This window comes from Polyodon spathula, chromosome 18 (genome assembly GCF_017654505.1).
Source record: "Polyodon spathula isolate WHYD16114869_AA chromosome 18, ASM1765450v1, whole genome shotgun sequence".
Classification (NCBI taxonomy): Eukaryota; Metazoa; Chordata; class Actinopteri; order Acipenseriformes; family Polyodontidae; genus Polyodon; species Polyodon spathula.
This window is the reverse complement of record NC_054551.1, coordinates 803,881-820,109: the sequence shown is the minus strand read 5'-3', so window position 1 is coordinate 820,109 and position 16,229 is coordinate 803,881. Positions and strand designations below refer to the sequence as shown.

The following is a 16,229-nucleotide window of genomic DNA, read 5'->3' as shown; positions in this document are numbered from 1 at the left end:
GTCCTATTTTGTATGGTTACATTTCCTTATTGAATATCTATTGGGTGTTTATTACCATGGATCTGACCACCTATAAATGGGTAATTGCATTTTAATGAAATACTTAATCTGGAAAGAAAGCTCTACCCCCGATTCTAACAACCTTTCCCTCCTTATACTTTACAAATAGGTCCATGCAGATCTGGGGTCACTATCTCCTCTGAACACACGTTCCCTCCTGATATTTCTGATGTTGCAATAAACTGGCATTGTTGCAATGGATATGTATATATATATATATACGTGCAGTATATGGGGTCACCTTGTCTGGTCCTGCCTAACTCACTGCAACACTGATTGCTGTGTATTACCAAAGTACACACTGCTATCAGGTGGAGCTTGGGAAAGAGGGGCACTCAGCACGGTCACATGACCTGCTCGAAGCAATCACTAAAGCATGCCTTTCTCCACCTGAGCACTTGAGAAGGTGACTGAGGGTGTTGCTCTGCTCTGCTACTATGAAGACGCAACTCTTACTCTCGGTGTTGGCAGCCGTTAGCCTGGCTGCCCTGGCACAGGATCAGACCCAAACTCCCAAAACCACCAAGAAGAAGGAAAAAATCAAGGAGGAGAAGGGCGTTCTTGTGCTGAAAAAAAGCAACTTTGAGCAGGCCTTGAGACAGCATGAACACCTGCTGGTGAACTTTCGTAAGTACCTGGCTTCTTTGCAGGAGATGTGCGAGTGTGTGTGTCAGAGTGTGTGAGTGTGTGTTTGTGTGTGCGTGTGCGTGTGCGTGTCAGTGTGTGTGTTGCATGCTAGATGACTGCAGGGTTGCTTGAGGAAACTGAAAGTACTCTCTGTCACTGCTGTATTGTTCTATGTGTGAAGTGAGTCCACGTGCTATAGGTCTCTCTGGTGCTGCTCGGGTTAACCCACTGTCTGGTTAGAACAGTCCCCAGGAATGCTCCTAGTGGGCTTTGTAAAATGCACCGAAAGAGGTTGTTTAGTTATAAATTGAGGTGCCTGTCGTAAAGTTAATAATTCATACTCATTCATAAAACACAGTATGAGTTTTCTTTGCACCAGAACAACGTATTATTTTCAAGGAACAGTAAATATTGTAAATGGCGCAATAGAAAACTAGATTACCATACTCTGCCCCATGTGTCTTTCAATCTCCATACGCGATGTATCTGACAGCTACAATAGCAGGATCAAACACTTCAATCTCAGCCTCTCCCAAAAGATGGAAAGCAAACATGGCCTGCCGCTGAGTCTATCCAGACAAAGGCTTCATTGAAAAAGCTTGAGTGAAAGAGTCAATATATTTTATCACACGCAGGCTGATAAAACACAGCACAGCGCCGAACACTGAAGTGCTGCACCAGAAATGTGAGGCTTTTAGTATCTGTTATCTGGGGTCTTATCTCTTAGTTCCATTGATTTCATTAGTGAATGGTACTGCAGACTGAGCCAGCCCACAGTGCTATGGATGTAGTTTACATAGTTGATCATGGCATGCCTTGTTTATGTATATGCTGTACTAATCCTGCCATTTACAGTGCTTTCACTGTGCTGTATTACACTTTGCCATGCTTTCACTGTGCTGTATTACACTTTGCCATGCTTTCACTGTGCTGTATTACACTTTGCCATGCTTTCACTGTGCTGTATTACACTTTGCCCTGCTTTCAAGGGGAGGTGCCGCTGTCTTGCTGCTGTGCACGGGTGTGTTCTCCGGGTGCTCAAACCTCTCTCCTGCTCTGTGTTTCCCAGACGCCCCCCTGTCTGGAGAGTCACAGAGTCTCTCTCTGGAGTTTGTGAGCGCCGCAGCCCAGCTGAGAAACGAGTCCTCTAAGATCCGGCTGGGAACCATCGACGTCTCCAAAGAGAAGGACCTCACCAAAGAGCTCAACGTCACTGACTTCCCGGCGCTGAGGTTTTTCATTTCAGGTGACAGGGAGAACCCTGTAACATGCCCAGGTACATCCTGCAACACGCTTATCATTTTCATTATGTGCTGAAACATGTATTAGTATTGAAAGTACGGAAACACGAGAGACACCAGGAGTAAAGTGCTACCAATAGAGAGAACAACAGCAGTGTCTTAGGAGCAGCCACAAACAGACTCTGCTATATAGACCTGATCCAAATGGTACAGCTATTGAAAAGATAACATTGCTCACTAATGTTCTTCAGCCCGTTGAAGGGGCTTTCTTACTCAAATGCCTCTAAATGCTCTAACATCGTTAATCACGTAATGCTCTATAATTACACAGATAGCACCTAGAATTGCATCTTGGTTTTGACGTCAAAGAGTTGTCGTTTTGCACAGTTTTGACGTCAAAACCTTGCAGTACGACCTTTTCTGTCTAATAATAGAGCTATAGTTTAAAGTCTATGCAAATAAATAAAATAATGAACGAGCTGCTGAATTAGAAGTGAATAACTTGCACCCGGGGTTCTGTGACATTTCACAGTTTGCAGCTTTGCTCTTGTAGTTTATGAGGTCACAGAAGCCCTCGATGTATTTGTGTTTGTTAGTAACTCATGCAGCTCATATGCTGTTTACTGTATCATGCTATGTGTCTATGCTGAACAGCTTTGAGATCAGCTTCGGCCATCGTCACCTGGCTGAAAAGAAGGACTGGTCCCAGTGCGGTGCTGATAAAGGACGTGAGTCAAGCCGAAACCTTTGTGGAGGCCGCTGAGGTGGTCGTCGTTGGCTTCTTCAAGGTATGCCAGCTTTGCAGAGACATGGAAACAATTCTTGATAGAGTAAAGAAGCTGCACTGAAATCCATTGCAGGACTTGGATTGTTTAAAATACCCCACAGGTACCATATTATAACGGGATTTTCAAAGCATTTTTACCTTTTTTTTCTCACCCTCAAACAGGACCTGAAGAAGGGGGAAGCTGAAGTATTCTATGAGGCAGCTCAAGATATTCCAGACCTGCCCTTTGGAGTCACAAAAAATAAAAATGTCTTCAGTAAATATGACATCACAAAAAACGCTGTAGTGTTATTTAAAAAGGTAAGGATGAGACCAGCAATGCCTACAGGGGATCATTATCAAAGACATTGGCTTGTTTATTAATATTCTTTACTATGCTTCTTCTTTACAGTATTTGCCTATGCTGTACCATGCTTTGTTATTCTTTACAGTGTTTGCCTATGCTGTACCATGCCTCTCTATTCTTTACAGTGTTTGCCTATGCTGTACCATGCTTCATTATTCTTTACAGTGTTTGCCTATGCTGTACCATGCTTCATTATTCTTTACAGTGTTTGCCTATGCTTTACCATGCTTCATTATTCTTTACAGTGTTTGCCTATGCTGTACCATGCTTCATTATTCTTTACAGTGTTTGCCTATGCTGTACCATGCTTCATTATTCTTTACAGTGTTTGCCTATGCTGTACCATGCTTCGTTATTCTTTACAGTGTTTGCCTATGCTGTACCATGCTTCGTTATTCTTTACAGTATTTGCCTATGCTGTACCATGCTTCATTATTATTTACAGTGTTTGCCTATGCTGTACCATGCTTCGTTATTCTTTACAGTATTTGCCTATGCTGTACCATGCTTCATTATTCTTTACAGTGTTTGCCTATGCTGTACCGTGCTTCATTATTCTTTACAGTGTTTGCCTATGCTGTACCATACCTCTCTATTCTTTACAGTGTTTGCCTATGCTTTACCATGCTTTCACTGTGGTTTATTATACTTAGCTTTTATAAAGGATAACTCACCTCCGGCTTTGTTACAGTCAGAAGAAAAGCCAGTAGCACATGAAATGTCCAGTGAAGTGTCGCGAGACAGTCTGGTGAGGTTTATAAGGACGTTTGAAATGGATCTCGTTACAGAGTACAACGGGGAGGTTTGTATCACTGACATACATTAAAGAATGAGCAACACTTGATGCATACAGGATAGTGACTGGGGATTAGAATGTAGCTGTGTAACTAGGAATACCAGTGTGATGCTGCTAGCAACGTGTCTGTGTGTGCGTGCATATGTGTGCATGTCTCTGTGTGTGTGTGTGTGTGTGTGTGTGTGTGTGTGTGTGTGTGCATGCGTGCGTGTGTGTGCGTGTCTGTGTGTCTGTGTGTGCGTGTGTATGCATGCGTGTGAGCAGACCAGACAGAAAAATCTATTTATCACTGTTAATTAACTTTAAGGGATTGAAGTTAGAGTTTTGCTTTGTGTGTTCGTCACTCTTGTGTTGTCGGATGCAATGCTTATTCACTCTTTCTGTCTGCTAGACATCTGGGAAAATTTTTACTGCCCTGGTGACCAGCCACATTTTATTGTTCACCAACAAGTCGGCTAGTGATTTCAGAGAACTGCTTGGAGAATTCCAGAGTGCTGCTGTCGAATTCAGGGGAAAGGTAACTTCAACATCGTCCTAACAGTCCCATTGACTTGAACTGGGAGCTTGACTGAAATATACAATACAATTATATATACTAAGAATAGCAAATGTGGTTCAAGCATAAGTCCAAACTTAACAAACTGCTGGGTGAGATCACTGCAGTGTGAAAGTCAGTACCAGGTGAGATCACTGCATTGTGAAAGTCAGTACCAGGTGAGATCACTGCAGTGTGAAAGTCAGTACCAGGTGAGATCACTGCAGTGTGAAAGTCAGTACCAGGTGAGATCACTGCATTGTGAAAGTCAGTACCAGGTGAGATCACTGCAGTGTGAAAGTCAGTACCAGGTGAGATCACTGCAGTGTGAAAGTCAGTACCAGGTGAGATCACTGCATTGTGAAAGTCAGTACCAGGTGAGATCACTGCAGTGTGAAAGTCAGTACCAGGTGAGATCACTGCATTGTGAAAGTCAGTACCAGGTGAGATCACTGCAGTGTGAAAGTCAGTACCAGGTGAGATCACTGCAGTGTGAAAGTCAGTACCAGGTGAGATCACTGCATTGTGAAAGTCAGTACCAGGTGAGATCACTGCAGTGTGAAAGTCAGTACCAGGTGAGATCACTGCATTGTGAAAGTCAGTACCAGGTGAGATCACTGCAGTGTGAAAGTCAGTACCAGGTGAGATCACTGCATTGTGAAAGTCAGTACCAGGTGAGATCACTGCAGTGTGAAAGTCAGTACCAGGTGAGATCACTGCATTGTGAAAGTCAGTACCAGGTGAGATCACTGCAGTGTGAAAGTCAGTACCAGGTGAGATCACTGCAGTGTGAAAGTCAGTACCAGGTGAGATCACTGCATTGTGAAAGTCAGTACCAGGTGAGATCACTGCAGTGTGAAAGTCAGTACCAGGTGAGATCACTGCAGTGTGAAAGTCAGTACCAGGTGAGATCACTGCAGTGTGAAAGTCAGTACCAGGTGAGATCACTGCATTGTGAAAGTCAGTACCAGGTGAGATCACTGCAGTGTGAAAGTCAGTACCAGGTGAGATCACTGCATTGTGAAAGTCAGTACCAGGTGAGATCACTGCAGTGTGAAAGTCAGTACCAGGTGAGATCACTGCATTGTGAAAGTCAGTACCAGGTGAGATCACTGCAGTGTGAAAGTCAGTACCAGGTGAGATCACTGCATTGTGAAAGTCAGTACCAGGTGAGATCACTGCAGTGTGAAAGTCAGTACCAGGTGAGATCACTGCAGTGTGAAAGTCAGTACCAGGTGAGATCACTGCATTGTGAAAGTCAGTACCAGGTGAGATCACTGCAGTGTGAAAGTCAGTACCAGGTGAGATCACTGCATTGTGAAAGTCAGTACCAGGTGAGATCACTGCAGTGTGAAAGTCAGTACCAGGTGAGATCACTGCATTGTGAAAGTCAGTACCAGGTGAGATCACTGCAGTGTGAAAGTCAGTACCAGGTGAGATCACTGCATTGTGAAAGTCAGTACCAGGTGAGATCACTGCAGTGTGAAAGTCAGTACCAGGTGAGATCACTGCAGTGTGAAAGTCAGTACCAGGTGAGATCACTGCATTGTGAAAGTCAGTACCAGGTGAGATCACTGCAGTGTGAAAGTCAGTACCAGGTGAGATCACTGCATTGTGAAAGTCAGTACCAGGTGAGATCACTGCAGTGTGAAAGTCAGTACCAGGTGAGATCACTGCATTGTGAAAGTCAGTACCAGGTGAGATCACTGCAGTGTGAAAGTCAGTACCAGGTGAGATCACTGCATTGTGAAAGTCAGTACCAGGTGAGATCACTGCAGTGTGAAAGTCAGTACCAGGTGAGATCACTGCATTGTGAAAGTCAGTACCAGGTGAGATCACTGCAGTGTGAAAGTCAGTACCAGGTGAGATCACTGCATTGTGAAAGTCAGTACCAGGTGCTAGCAGTGTGAGATCACTGCAGTGTGAAAGTCAGTACCGGGTGCTAGCAGTGTGAGATTACTGCAGTGTGAAAGTCAGTACCAGGTGAGATCACTGCAGTGTGAAAGTCAGTACCAGGTGCTAGCAGTGTGAGATCACTGCAGTGTGAAAGTCAGTACCAGGTGCTAGCAGTGTGAGATCACTGCAGTGTGAAAGTCAGTACCAGGTGCTAGCAGTGTGAGATTACTGCAGTGTGAAAGTCAGTACCAGGTGAGATCACTGCAGTGTGAAAGTCAGTACCAGGTGCTAGCAGTGTGAGATTACTGCAGTGTGAAAGTCAGTACCAGGTGAGATCACTGCAGTGTGAAAGTCAGTACCAGGTGCTAGCAGTGTGAGATTACTGCAGTGTGAAAGTCAGTACCAGGTGCTAGCAGTGTGAGATCACTGCAGTGTGAAAGTCAGTACCAGGTGCTAGCAGTGTGGGATCACTGCAGTGTGAAAGTCAGTACCAGGTGCTAGCAGTGTGAGATTACTGCAGTGTGAAAGTCAGTACCAGGTGAGATCACTGCAGTGTGAAAGTCAGTACCAGGTGCTAGCAGTGTGAGATCACTGCAGTGTGAAAGTCAGTACCAGGTGCTAGCAGTGTGAGATCACTGCAGTGTGAAAGTCAGTACCATGTGCTAGCAGTGTGAGATCACTGCAGTGTGAAAGTCAGTACCATGTGCTAGCAGTGTGAGATCACTGCAGTGTGAAAGTCAGTACCAGGTGCTAGCAGTGGGAGATCACTGCAGTGTGAAAGTCAGTACCAGGTGCTAGCAGTGTGAGATCACTGCAGTGTGAAAGTCAATACCAGGTGCTAGCAGTGTGAGATCACTGCAGTGTGAAAGTCAGTACCAGGTGCTAGCAGTGTGAGATCACTGCAGTGTGAAAGTCAGTACCAGGTGCTAGCAATGTGAGATCACTGCAGTGTGAAAGTCAATACCAGGTGCTAGCAGTGTGAGATCACTGCAGTGTGAAAGTCAGTACCAGGTGCTAGCAGTGTGAGATCACTGCAGTGTGAAAGTCAATACCAGGTGCTAGCAGTGTGAGATCACTGCAGTGTGAAAGTCAGTACCAGGTGCTAGCAGTGTGAGATCACTGCAGTGTGAAAGTCAGTACCAGGTGCTAGCAGTGTAAGTTTATTCCTGGTGTTCACGTTGTTGCGTTGTGTTTTCCGAAGGTGCTGTTTATTTTCGTCAACACTGATGAAACCAGGAACGGTCGTATTTTTGAAATTTTCCGTGTTCGTGAAGTGGACACTCCTGCGGTCCGCATCATAAACCTGAAGGACAACATGCAGTACCAGATGCAAGCAGACGAGGTCACTGTTCACAACCTGAGAACCTTCTGCTGGACTTACCTGGATGGGAAAGCAAAGGTACTAGTTGTTTTGTTTGTTTATGTATCATTACATGAAGTGTCTCTAATTACTGTGTATTTACATAGAGTTACTTAGTAAATACATGTGTACTTACACATAATTACAATGTTATTATGCATAGTTACAAGGCACTTAATCTGTAAATGTGTTTGCACGATATAACCCTAACCCTAACTCTTTTCTGCTATACTTGTGTATTTGTGTATGTCATGCAAAACAAGTTACACGTTGCATAATAACATAATAACTACTATGTAAATACACAGTGAGTTTTTAAGGTGTTACCAGATATTGTAGCCAGCTGGGAAAGAATCCACCTCAGTGGAATGTGCAACATGTTGTCTCCCAGTCCTGGTATCACGACTGTCCTATTTGTATTTTTGCCGCAGCCCAAGCTGGACAGCGAACCCATTCCTGAAAACTGGGACAAGGGCCCCGTGAAGGAGCTGGTGGGGAAGAACTTCGAGAGAGTCGTTTTCAATGAGGACCGGAATGTTTTTGTCATGTTCTGTAAGTACCTTTCATCATCCACTCAACAGGAGAGAACTGCATAACATACCCTCAAACACAACCAGCACTGCTGAAGGCAGCAGCTGAAACCTTCACTTAGGAAAGAGAAAACATAAGAACCACACCCTGGCCCCTCCCCCAGGTGCTTCCCTGTGATGGGAACTAGCCTCCGCGGTTGCTGTACTCGTGCTCAGCCCTCGTCCCTGGCAGTGCGGGAGATCCCTGCTGACCTGTGTTGTGCTTTCTCTTGAAGATGCTCCATGGTCTACAGCCTGCAAGGAGCTGCAGTCTGTGTGGGAGCAGCTGGGGAAGGTGTTTGAGGATCACGCCAGCGTGGTCATTGGCAAGATCGACAGCACCGCCAACGACGTGCACACCATCCTGCTGGAGCGCCACCCTGCATTCACCTTCTTCCCAGCAACGTCATCCCAGAGGGTACGAGGGAGCCACTCAGCCAAAACTAAAAAAATACATTCATATAAACTGTTTGTTTATGAGTACAACTGCTGAGCTGTAAAAAAGCATTACAAAAAAATAAAGAGTTCTGTGGAGCAGGTATGAAGATCAGGGTTGCCTCCCCTCCCATTGTCAGAGCAGCACATTGCTGTGTATAAACCAACTCTTTACAGTGTAGTTACACGGTAGTTACTTAGTAAATACATGTGTACTTACCCAAAGTCACAATGTTATTACACACGATATAACGCTAACCCTTTTCTGATTCAATTGTGTACTTACATATAAAGTGCAAAAAGATTTGCACATTAATTGTAGCTGTGCATAATAACATTGCAATTATGTGTAAGTAAAGTAGTGTTACCTAATAGTCATACTGAAGCACTACAGATGATCTTCTCAATCTGATGTTTTCATTCTTTAGTTTATTGTGTTTTTAGTGATGTGTTTCCAGCCCTGTACTGTGTGCACATGCTGTTCATTCTCGTGTTCACAGATTGTCGCCTACACCGGGGAAAGGACGTTGGAAGCCTTCGTTCAGTTTGTTGAAAACCAGGTGGAAGTAGCGAAGGAAGCGAAGGCAAAGGTGGGTCCCTTTCCTGACATTAGAGCTGGTAACAAATGCACATGCACCAGAACTGACCAGCGGATTCCAATACACAGCCTTGACAATGATGGCATTATACCCTCCAGGCATCCCCTGTAGAGTACACAAGGCGATACAGAGTGCTTCACATGTCACATGTGGTTTGTGTATCATCAGCAAACACAAGTAATTGAGCTGGAAGGAACGATCATGATTCAGTACAGCCTGTCAGTATGTTGTCGCTGTTGCCACGATGAAGTTTCAGGTAGTGCAAGTCAAGCCTCAAACACCACTGGCTTTCAATTAATTTTTTTTCAATCTGTTTTTTTTTCTGTTTTGTAGGAAGATGAAGAAAAGAGAAAAAAAGCAATTAAAGAGTCAGAAGGGAAAGAGAAAGAAGAGCTTTAATCAATTTCAAGGAGGGCAGCCTACGAAACTTTTTATCAATTGAGAATAAAGGCTTTTATTGCAAAGATCCAAACCGCAGCATGGACATTTGTTATTTCTAGTAAAATATTGTAAATTGTGTTGCAGCCTGTACCCCTTTCTTTTCCCCTGCCCTACCCTCAACCTTGCAGCCGCTCTCCTGGAGGAACCAGTCTTCGGTATGGTACTGCCTATGGATCTGGTTTCGGGGTTTGACTCACCCCCCTGTGAAAACAAAAAAAAAGCATTCTTTCTAATTTATATTTCCTTAAAACGTGTAAAACCAAAATGATAGTGAAACAAGTAATGTGACACCTTCCTCTCAACCCCCCTGCTTTCTTTCTTTACTACATTAAGCTAGGATGCACACCCTCATTTAATCAAACCTAACCCACAATCTTCCATCTTAACCCCTGCCATTACAAGTAAACCCACCTGGCCCATCCTTTACAAACTAAATTGAACTAAGAAACTGTTTGAGTTTAACTTATGCTATATACTATATATATATATATCGATATATATATATATATATATATATATATATATATATATATATATATATATATATATATATATATATATATATATATAGCTCAGGTGTGGCAGAATGACAAGGAGGAGCTGGAAAATTAATTGCTCTTTTCTTTTTTCAGAATTATTTTATATTTGAAAATTGCTTGTTTTGCCAACAGATACCGTAAAAATGTATTATAGCTTTACGCATAAAGAAAATGTTTTTTTAAACATAAGCTCATTAATTGTAAGTTCATAAAATTGTATTTGAAAATTGCTTATTTAATACATTACTGTAACTTGTGGTATTGTTATTCTTTTTAATCAACTTTATTTAAATTGTTGTTTTTTTTTAAATACCAGAACTAAAAAAAACATTTTGTTTTGGTTTATCTTCATATATATATATTGCAGTGCAAAAGTCTTAGACATGTTGTATTGAATTGACAACAGAACTGGCGAAAGACACATCGTTGTCCATCCATCAGCAGTCCAAAGCACCTCTGCATCATTGTTCCATTGTCCCATAGTCTTTATGTTCATGTGCATATTTTAGCCTTTTAGTCTTTCTTGTTCCCCTTTCTTAACAGAGGTATTCTTACTGCAACACATCCTTTAAGTCCTGATTTCAAGAGTGACCTTCGTACTGTTGATTTGATGGACACGGTACAATTTCTATAACAAAAAAAAAAACTATATATATATATATATATATATATATATATATATATATATATATATATATATATATATATTATATATATGCTTTATAAAAATTAGATAAACTATTTTGAAAAAAAGTGGATGAATTTAACTCATGTGTCCTTAATGTTAATTAATGTATTTTGCTTTCAAATTGAATTGTATGCAGTCAGTAACAAATACTTGGCTTGGATCTGAGTTTGCTCTGGGGGCTGCTGGGAAGCGCTACACCTTGCATTGCATTGCATTCATCATGGTGGGGTGCTTACTTCATCGAGAGCTCATTTAGTCTTGGGAATGCAAACAGAAACATAGCTTCTTGACAGACTGGTTTGTGAACACCAAATGAAAGGGATATGAAAAGTAGAGAATGATCAAATATTTCTGGAGTATGTGCTGGTATGTTCTTAAGATATAAAGAACTGCCACACCTTGCCAACTGGTTAAAAAAAAAAAAAGCGAGATCAATTATTATATTTTTTTAAATAAAACTTTTTTTTTTTTAAATGAATGATTGACACCTATGAAAACAGGCTGATTTTTTAATTGTTTTTATTTTTATTTATTTTTTTAACATTCAGGTGTTTGGGTTTGAATCCCTACACATGGTACAATACATAAAATATGTGTTTTCATGTGTTTGTAATAATGCATGTGCAACAGTAACTGGCTAGTTATACTGAAGTGTATTGTTATTATTATACTTTTTTTTTTTGAAAGAAAAGAACACAATGCAGACTCCTTCCAGCCTTCCTGCTTATTGTGACCAAGAAGGTATGGTATAAATATTCTAGAATCTCAGGTATGAAGAGAGTGCATTCCCAACACGCATGCTTCAGAGGAATAGAGTGAATAAAGCCAAACCCATGGAGCCCATCACAAATACACAGTACAGTGCGATACCATTCAATTAAAAACAGTTTGATACAGCACAATACTGTTAGGATGACCCAGGGTCTGATGGAAAATATTGCAGGAACTCAAAGAGAGTTTGAATTTATCAAAAATGAGATGTTTTATTGTCTTTTCGTTCACATAAAGTCAGAAAAAAACAACATATGAATCCAAATTAACATGTATTTATACTAAAGTAATACAAAAAATGACTACAAAATATTTTACAGTATAATCGTAAATCTCGAAAAACTATTCACTTCTAAATCTTTTGTAGTCATCTTTGTATTACTTTAGTATAAATACATGTTAATTTGGATTCATATGTTGTTTTTTTCTGACTTTATGTGAACGAAAAGACACACATTTGCCCGTTTTCCCATTGGAAATAGTGATATTTTGAAATATCACTGTCCTGGTCACAAAAGCAAAGTTTGTGGGGAATAATAGCCATGTTCTATACTTTTGAGGCATAAGCAATTAGGAAATAACCCTTACTACCCAGGAACAACAACAATTTTTTTTTTTGTTACACAGTGTTATTGAACTTAATCCAAACAACAGATAGAATACAGCACTTGAACAAAACAAAAACAAATCCGTTACAGAGGCTTCAGCAACCAGGGGTTAGTTTTTAACAATAAGCAGAGCTCAGAGACAGCCTTCTCTTTCAACTTCTCTCCTTAGACTGAGCCAGGCCCTGGCTATATATACCTGAGCCGAGGAAACTCCCGCCCTGGACGATTCCAAAATATTAACACATATACTTTAAAATCTTAACAGTGACCTTCTAAAATCTCACACATCAAGAATAAATAGAAAATCACTTTATCAATCCAGAACACATTATTACTGTTTAAATATTTGCTTTAAAACCAACAAGTGCCCCACGCCCCTCCCCGGTGCGGTAAAACCAAAGGCTGAATCGTGCCTCCAACAAACATGGCGACCTGTAGGCATTACTGCCCCTCACAATCATGGCTCCGTTCCTGACGTTGCAACAGAGCAGACTAAAAACTTTTAACCAAGTTTGCCAAAGTTAAGCTAAGTTCACTTTAATTCAATGAACTTGAAACTAATCGAAAACGCCCAGTTTAGAATATATTAAAATTATAACCAGAGAAGTTCGATATTAGTTTTTATACAGTACTTTGTTTCTTCATTGCTTTCTTTTCCACAGATTTCCAACAGCAGACCAGCGTCACGACAACAAGAAGTAAGTGTTGTTTTTTACAGGCTACCGTTATGCTACGCGTCTTAGTTTACCATACTCATATATTAGCGTTTCATTATTGCAGTTTTTTTTTAAACTTCATTCCCCGGTAATATAAAAGAGATACACTGATGGGATTTCACAGCGAACATGTGTTTTTATTTGCCGTGTTTATTCTGGGATGGAACATGCACCATCACACCTATGTTGGATGTCTCTTCAGTTATTTCTGAGAAGAAACCAGAGAATGCACCCCAGCTAATAAACAAGGTAGGGGATATCCACCTTGTTGTAAATGCGCCTCCTGCTGCAGCACCAATGCAACCGGCACCAATGCAACCAGCACCAATGCAACCGGCACCAGTGCAACCAGTGGGACTTCTGCCAGCTGGAGCAATGTACGGGCAAGTAATGCAGATGCAACAAGTGCAACCAGGTAAGCTGTCGTCCTCGACACCTATTTAAAGTGCTGTTTTATTGCCTCATTAGCAGCTTTATTGCACAGTTCAGTTCCCCTTTTGTTGTATGTAAGATATTCTGGGTCTTTGCTTGTTTTTTTTGTTTTTTTTGGATAAAAACATGTCACATGTCTTGCTGAATGAAACTCAGCACCCCTGTGGTAGAGAACTGCTGCAGCCCACTGCAGTTTAGAATCAGTGACAGTGTCTTCATGTCAAGCAGCACCGTGCACTGCAGTTTAGAATCAGTGACAGTGTCTTCATGTCAAGCAGCACCGTGCACTGCAGTTTAGAATCAGTGACAGTGTCTTCATGTCAAGCAGCACCGTGCACTGCAGTTTAGAATCAGTGACAGTGTCTTCATGTCAAGCAGCACCGTGCACTGCAGTTTAGAATCAGTGACAGTGTCTTCATGTCAAGCAGCACCGTGCACTGCAGTTTAGAATCAGTGACAGTGTCTTCATGTCAAGCAGCACCGTGCACTGCAGTTTAGAATCAGTGACAGTGTCTTCATGTCAAGCAGCACCGTGCACTGCAGTTTAGAATCAGTGACAGTGTCTTCATGTCAAGCAGCACCGTGCACTGCAGTTTAGAATCAGTGACAGTGTCTTCATGTCAAGCAGCACCGTGCACTGCAGTTTAGAATCAGTGACAGTGTCTTCATGTCAAGCAGCACCGTGCACTGCAGTTTAGAATCAGTGACAGTGTCTTCATGTCAAGCAGCACCGTGCACTGCAGTTTAGAATCAGTGACAGTGTCTTCATGTCAAGCAGCACCGTGCACTGCAGTTTAGAATCAGTGACAGTGTCTTCATGTCAAGCAGCACCGTGCACTGCAGTTTAGAATCAGTGACAGTGTCTTCATGTCAAGCAGCACCGTGCACTGCAGTTTAGAATCAGTGACAGTGTCTTCATGTCAAGCAGCACCGTGCACTGCAGTTGGAAGTTACTCCCCCTCCCCTGCGCTCCTGCTCCTAATCGTGTGTTTCTGTTCACAGGGTATGTGGCTCCTCAGATTCAACAGCCCTATGCTTGCATCAACACGAATTTCGGAGACACTCCCTGCATGACAAGATGCTCCAACTGTCAGCAACAGGTGCAGACCAAGGTTATATACAAAGCTGGAGGGTTCGCCTGGCTCATGTGCTTTGTGTTCATTTTCTTTGGGTAAGTCCTTCTGCCTTAGTGCAGTGAGAGTTGACAATTTGATTCCCTCCCTAGCCAGATACAGTAAGCTGAGAGGAAGGGAGGTAGACCCTAGCAGCCTTGGAAACCATTGTCCCGGAGTGCTGGGCTGTGCCATTGCCTGCCATTCCCTTCCTGTGCAAGTGGGTTAGTTTAGGTCTCGGTCAGAGAGGCTAGTAAAGCATTGTCAGGGCAGGCTGTGAGGCGAACAGCTCGATACAGGAAAAACACTTCTTTAGTGCCATTATTAAAAAAAAACGAAATACTTATTTGGAAACCGTGTTGCATAATAAGAGAACTGATTGACTGTTGCATTTCTTGTTTAGGGCCATTTTCGGGTGCTGCCTTATACCCTTTTTTTCTGACAGCTTCAAAGATGCGCATCACTCCTGCCCTTACTGCCATCAGAACCTGCACGTCCACAAGCGGATGTAGCAGGTGAGGCTGGCTTCGTTCTGCTGGCATGCTGGATTCAGAAGCATATCACTTCATTTTGTTTTCTTCTTCTTGCTTCAGAACTGTGTTAACTATTAACTTGGGAGTATGTGCATTATGTATCTTAAAACAATTGTAATACTGAACAACTTGAGATTATAAGATGACCCTGAATTTCACCATGCATTTTCATTTAGAAAGAAGTATCCTGCCAAAATTATTTTGTTAATTTTTTTTTTTTTTATATACAAATCAGTTAGTTGTAAATCTAGCTCATCCCTGATAAAACCAGACTTCAGAACAGCATGGTTACTGATAAAGAGTGAACAAGCAAGGCGAAGGGCAGGGAGGGAGTCTGTTCCAAAACAAAACGCTTTTGTCAGGGGTGGGATGATACTAATGGATATTCTACTGTCTCTCCAAATAAATTTCCTATGAAAATGTAAGTCTTGCCTTTTCTTTTCTATCCAAAAGGCATTTTGTCAATTTTAAGCACACATGACCACGTTGCCCTATAAACCATACTAATCCATTAAAACCTGTCCAGGGGGATCTCATTTCTTCTGTTAACTGATTTATCATGTTCCCCCCACAGTACCATACATATCTCCAGCACCATTTTGCAACAATGTGGTCATTATGTATTCTGTCAAGCAGTATTGCAATAAGCTGACACAAGGTTTGCATTATAACAAGTCTTATATAACTGTACCCGTAATACCAGACACAGACTGATCTATCAACTGAACATCTTCTAATACAGACTGCAGACCGTTTTTTATGAAAACAAGTACAGTGAACAGCTCTTGATAATACGAGGACAACTGTGAAACTCCACAGTCTAAGAGATTACTTTGGTCCTCTGCTCTCCGATTGCTTGAATGGCATATTTTGGTCCTGTTCTACTATGCAAGGTTTGTAATGCAGTAGTACGTGGCCAATGCAATTGGGTTTATTTAATGTTTCCATACTTGAGTAGTTTAAACTTAGCATTATTGTCATGTAGGCCAGTACTGGCACAAGGGAGGTGTTTCTGGAATAAATTAGAAGCAAGTTTGATGTGGATTCCCAGCGGGGACCAAGCAAATCACAATTCTGATAAAAACCATTGTGAATGCTACAGCACTTGAGAGACTAGCTATACAGCGATACATGTTGA

At 41.9% G+C, this 16,229-nt stretch overlaps 2 protein-coding genes across 3 annotated transcripts; both read left to right on the top strand.

Annotated features, from left to right (window-relative positions):
- Positions 1-435: 435 nt before the first annotated feature.
- zgc:136472 (uncharacterized protein LOC678514 homolog) lies at positions 436-10,072 on the top strand. The gene is made up of 11 exons (XM_041277726.1): positions 436-687; positions 1,757-1,963; positions 2,583-2,716; positions 2,878-3,015; positions 3,753-3,863; positions 4,249-4,374; positions 7,490-7,687; positions 8,080-8,200; positions 8,454-8,635; positions 9,153-9,242; positions 9,585-10,072. The coding sequence occupies exons 1-11, from the start codon at positions 498-500 to the stop codon at positions 9,648-9,650; spliced, it is 1,563 nt and encodes a 520-aa protein (XP_041133660.1). The 5' UTR covers positions 436-497; the 3' UTR covers positions 9,651-10,072.
- A 1,514-nt stretch (positions 10,073-11,586) lies between these two features.
- On the top strand, positions 11,587-15,516 carry si:ch211-157c3.4 (uncharacterized protein LOC561592 homolog). 2 transcript variants are annotated; one of them, XM_041277195.1, is made up of 5 exons: positions 11,587-11,660; positions 12,961-12,996; positions 13,217-13,429; positions 14,449-14,617; positions 15,004-15,516. In XM_041277195.1, exons 1-5 carry the CDS (start codon positions 11,618-11,620, stop codon positions 15,068-15,070), a joined length of 528 nt encoding a protein of 175 aa, XP_041133129.1. In that variant the 5' UTR covers positions 11,587-11,617; the 3' UTR covers positions 15,071-15,516. The 2 variants fall into 2 exon arrangements, with proteins under 2 accessions (XP_041133129.1, XP_041133128.1); XM_041277194.1 differs by having other exon boundaries at positions 14,962-15,516.
- The last annotated feature ends 713 nt before the right edge of the window (positions 15,517-16,229 follow it).

Excerpts from the sequence above, each read along its gene's own strand:
- si:ch211-157c3.4 (XM_041277194.1), top strand. The coding sequence starts at position 11,618 with ATGCAGACTCCTTCCAGCCTTCCTGCTTATTGTGACCAAGAAG. Across the intron at positions 12,997-13,216 it reads CAGCGTCACGACAACAAGAA|TTATTTCTGAGAAGAAACCA; the intron begins GTAAGTGTTGTT and ends ATGTCTCTTCAG. Across the intron at positions 14,618-14,961 it reads TTTGTGTTCATTTTCTTTGG|GGCCATTTTCGGGTGCTGCC; the intron begins GTAAGTCCTTCT and ends TTTCTTGTTTAG.
- zgc:136472 (XM_041277726.1), top strand. The coding sequence starts at position 498 with ATGAAGACGCAACTCTTACTCTCGGTGTTGGCAGCCGTTAGCCTGGCT. Across the intron at positions 1,964-2,582 it reads GAACCCTGTAACATGCCCAG|CTTTGAGATCAGCTTCGGCC; the intron begins GTACATCCTGCA and ends TATGCTGAACAG. Across the intron at positions 3,016-3,752 it reads CTGTAGTGTTATTTAAAAAG|TCAGAAGAAAAGCCAGTAGC; the intron begins GTAAGGATGAGA and ends GCTTTGTTACAG.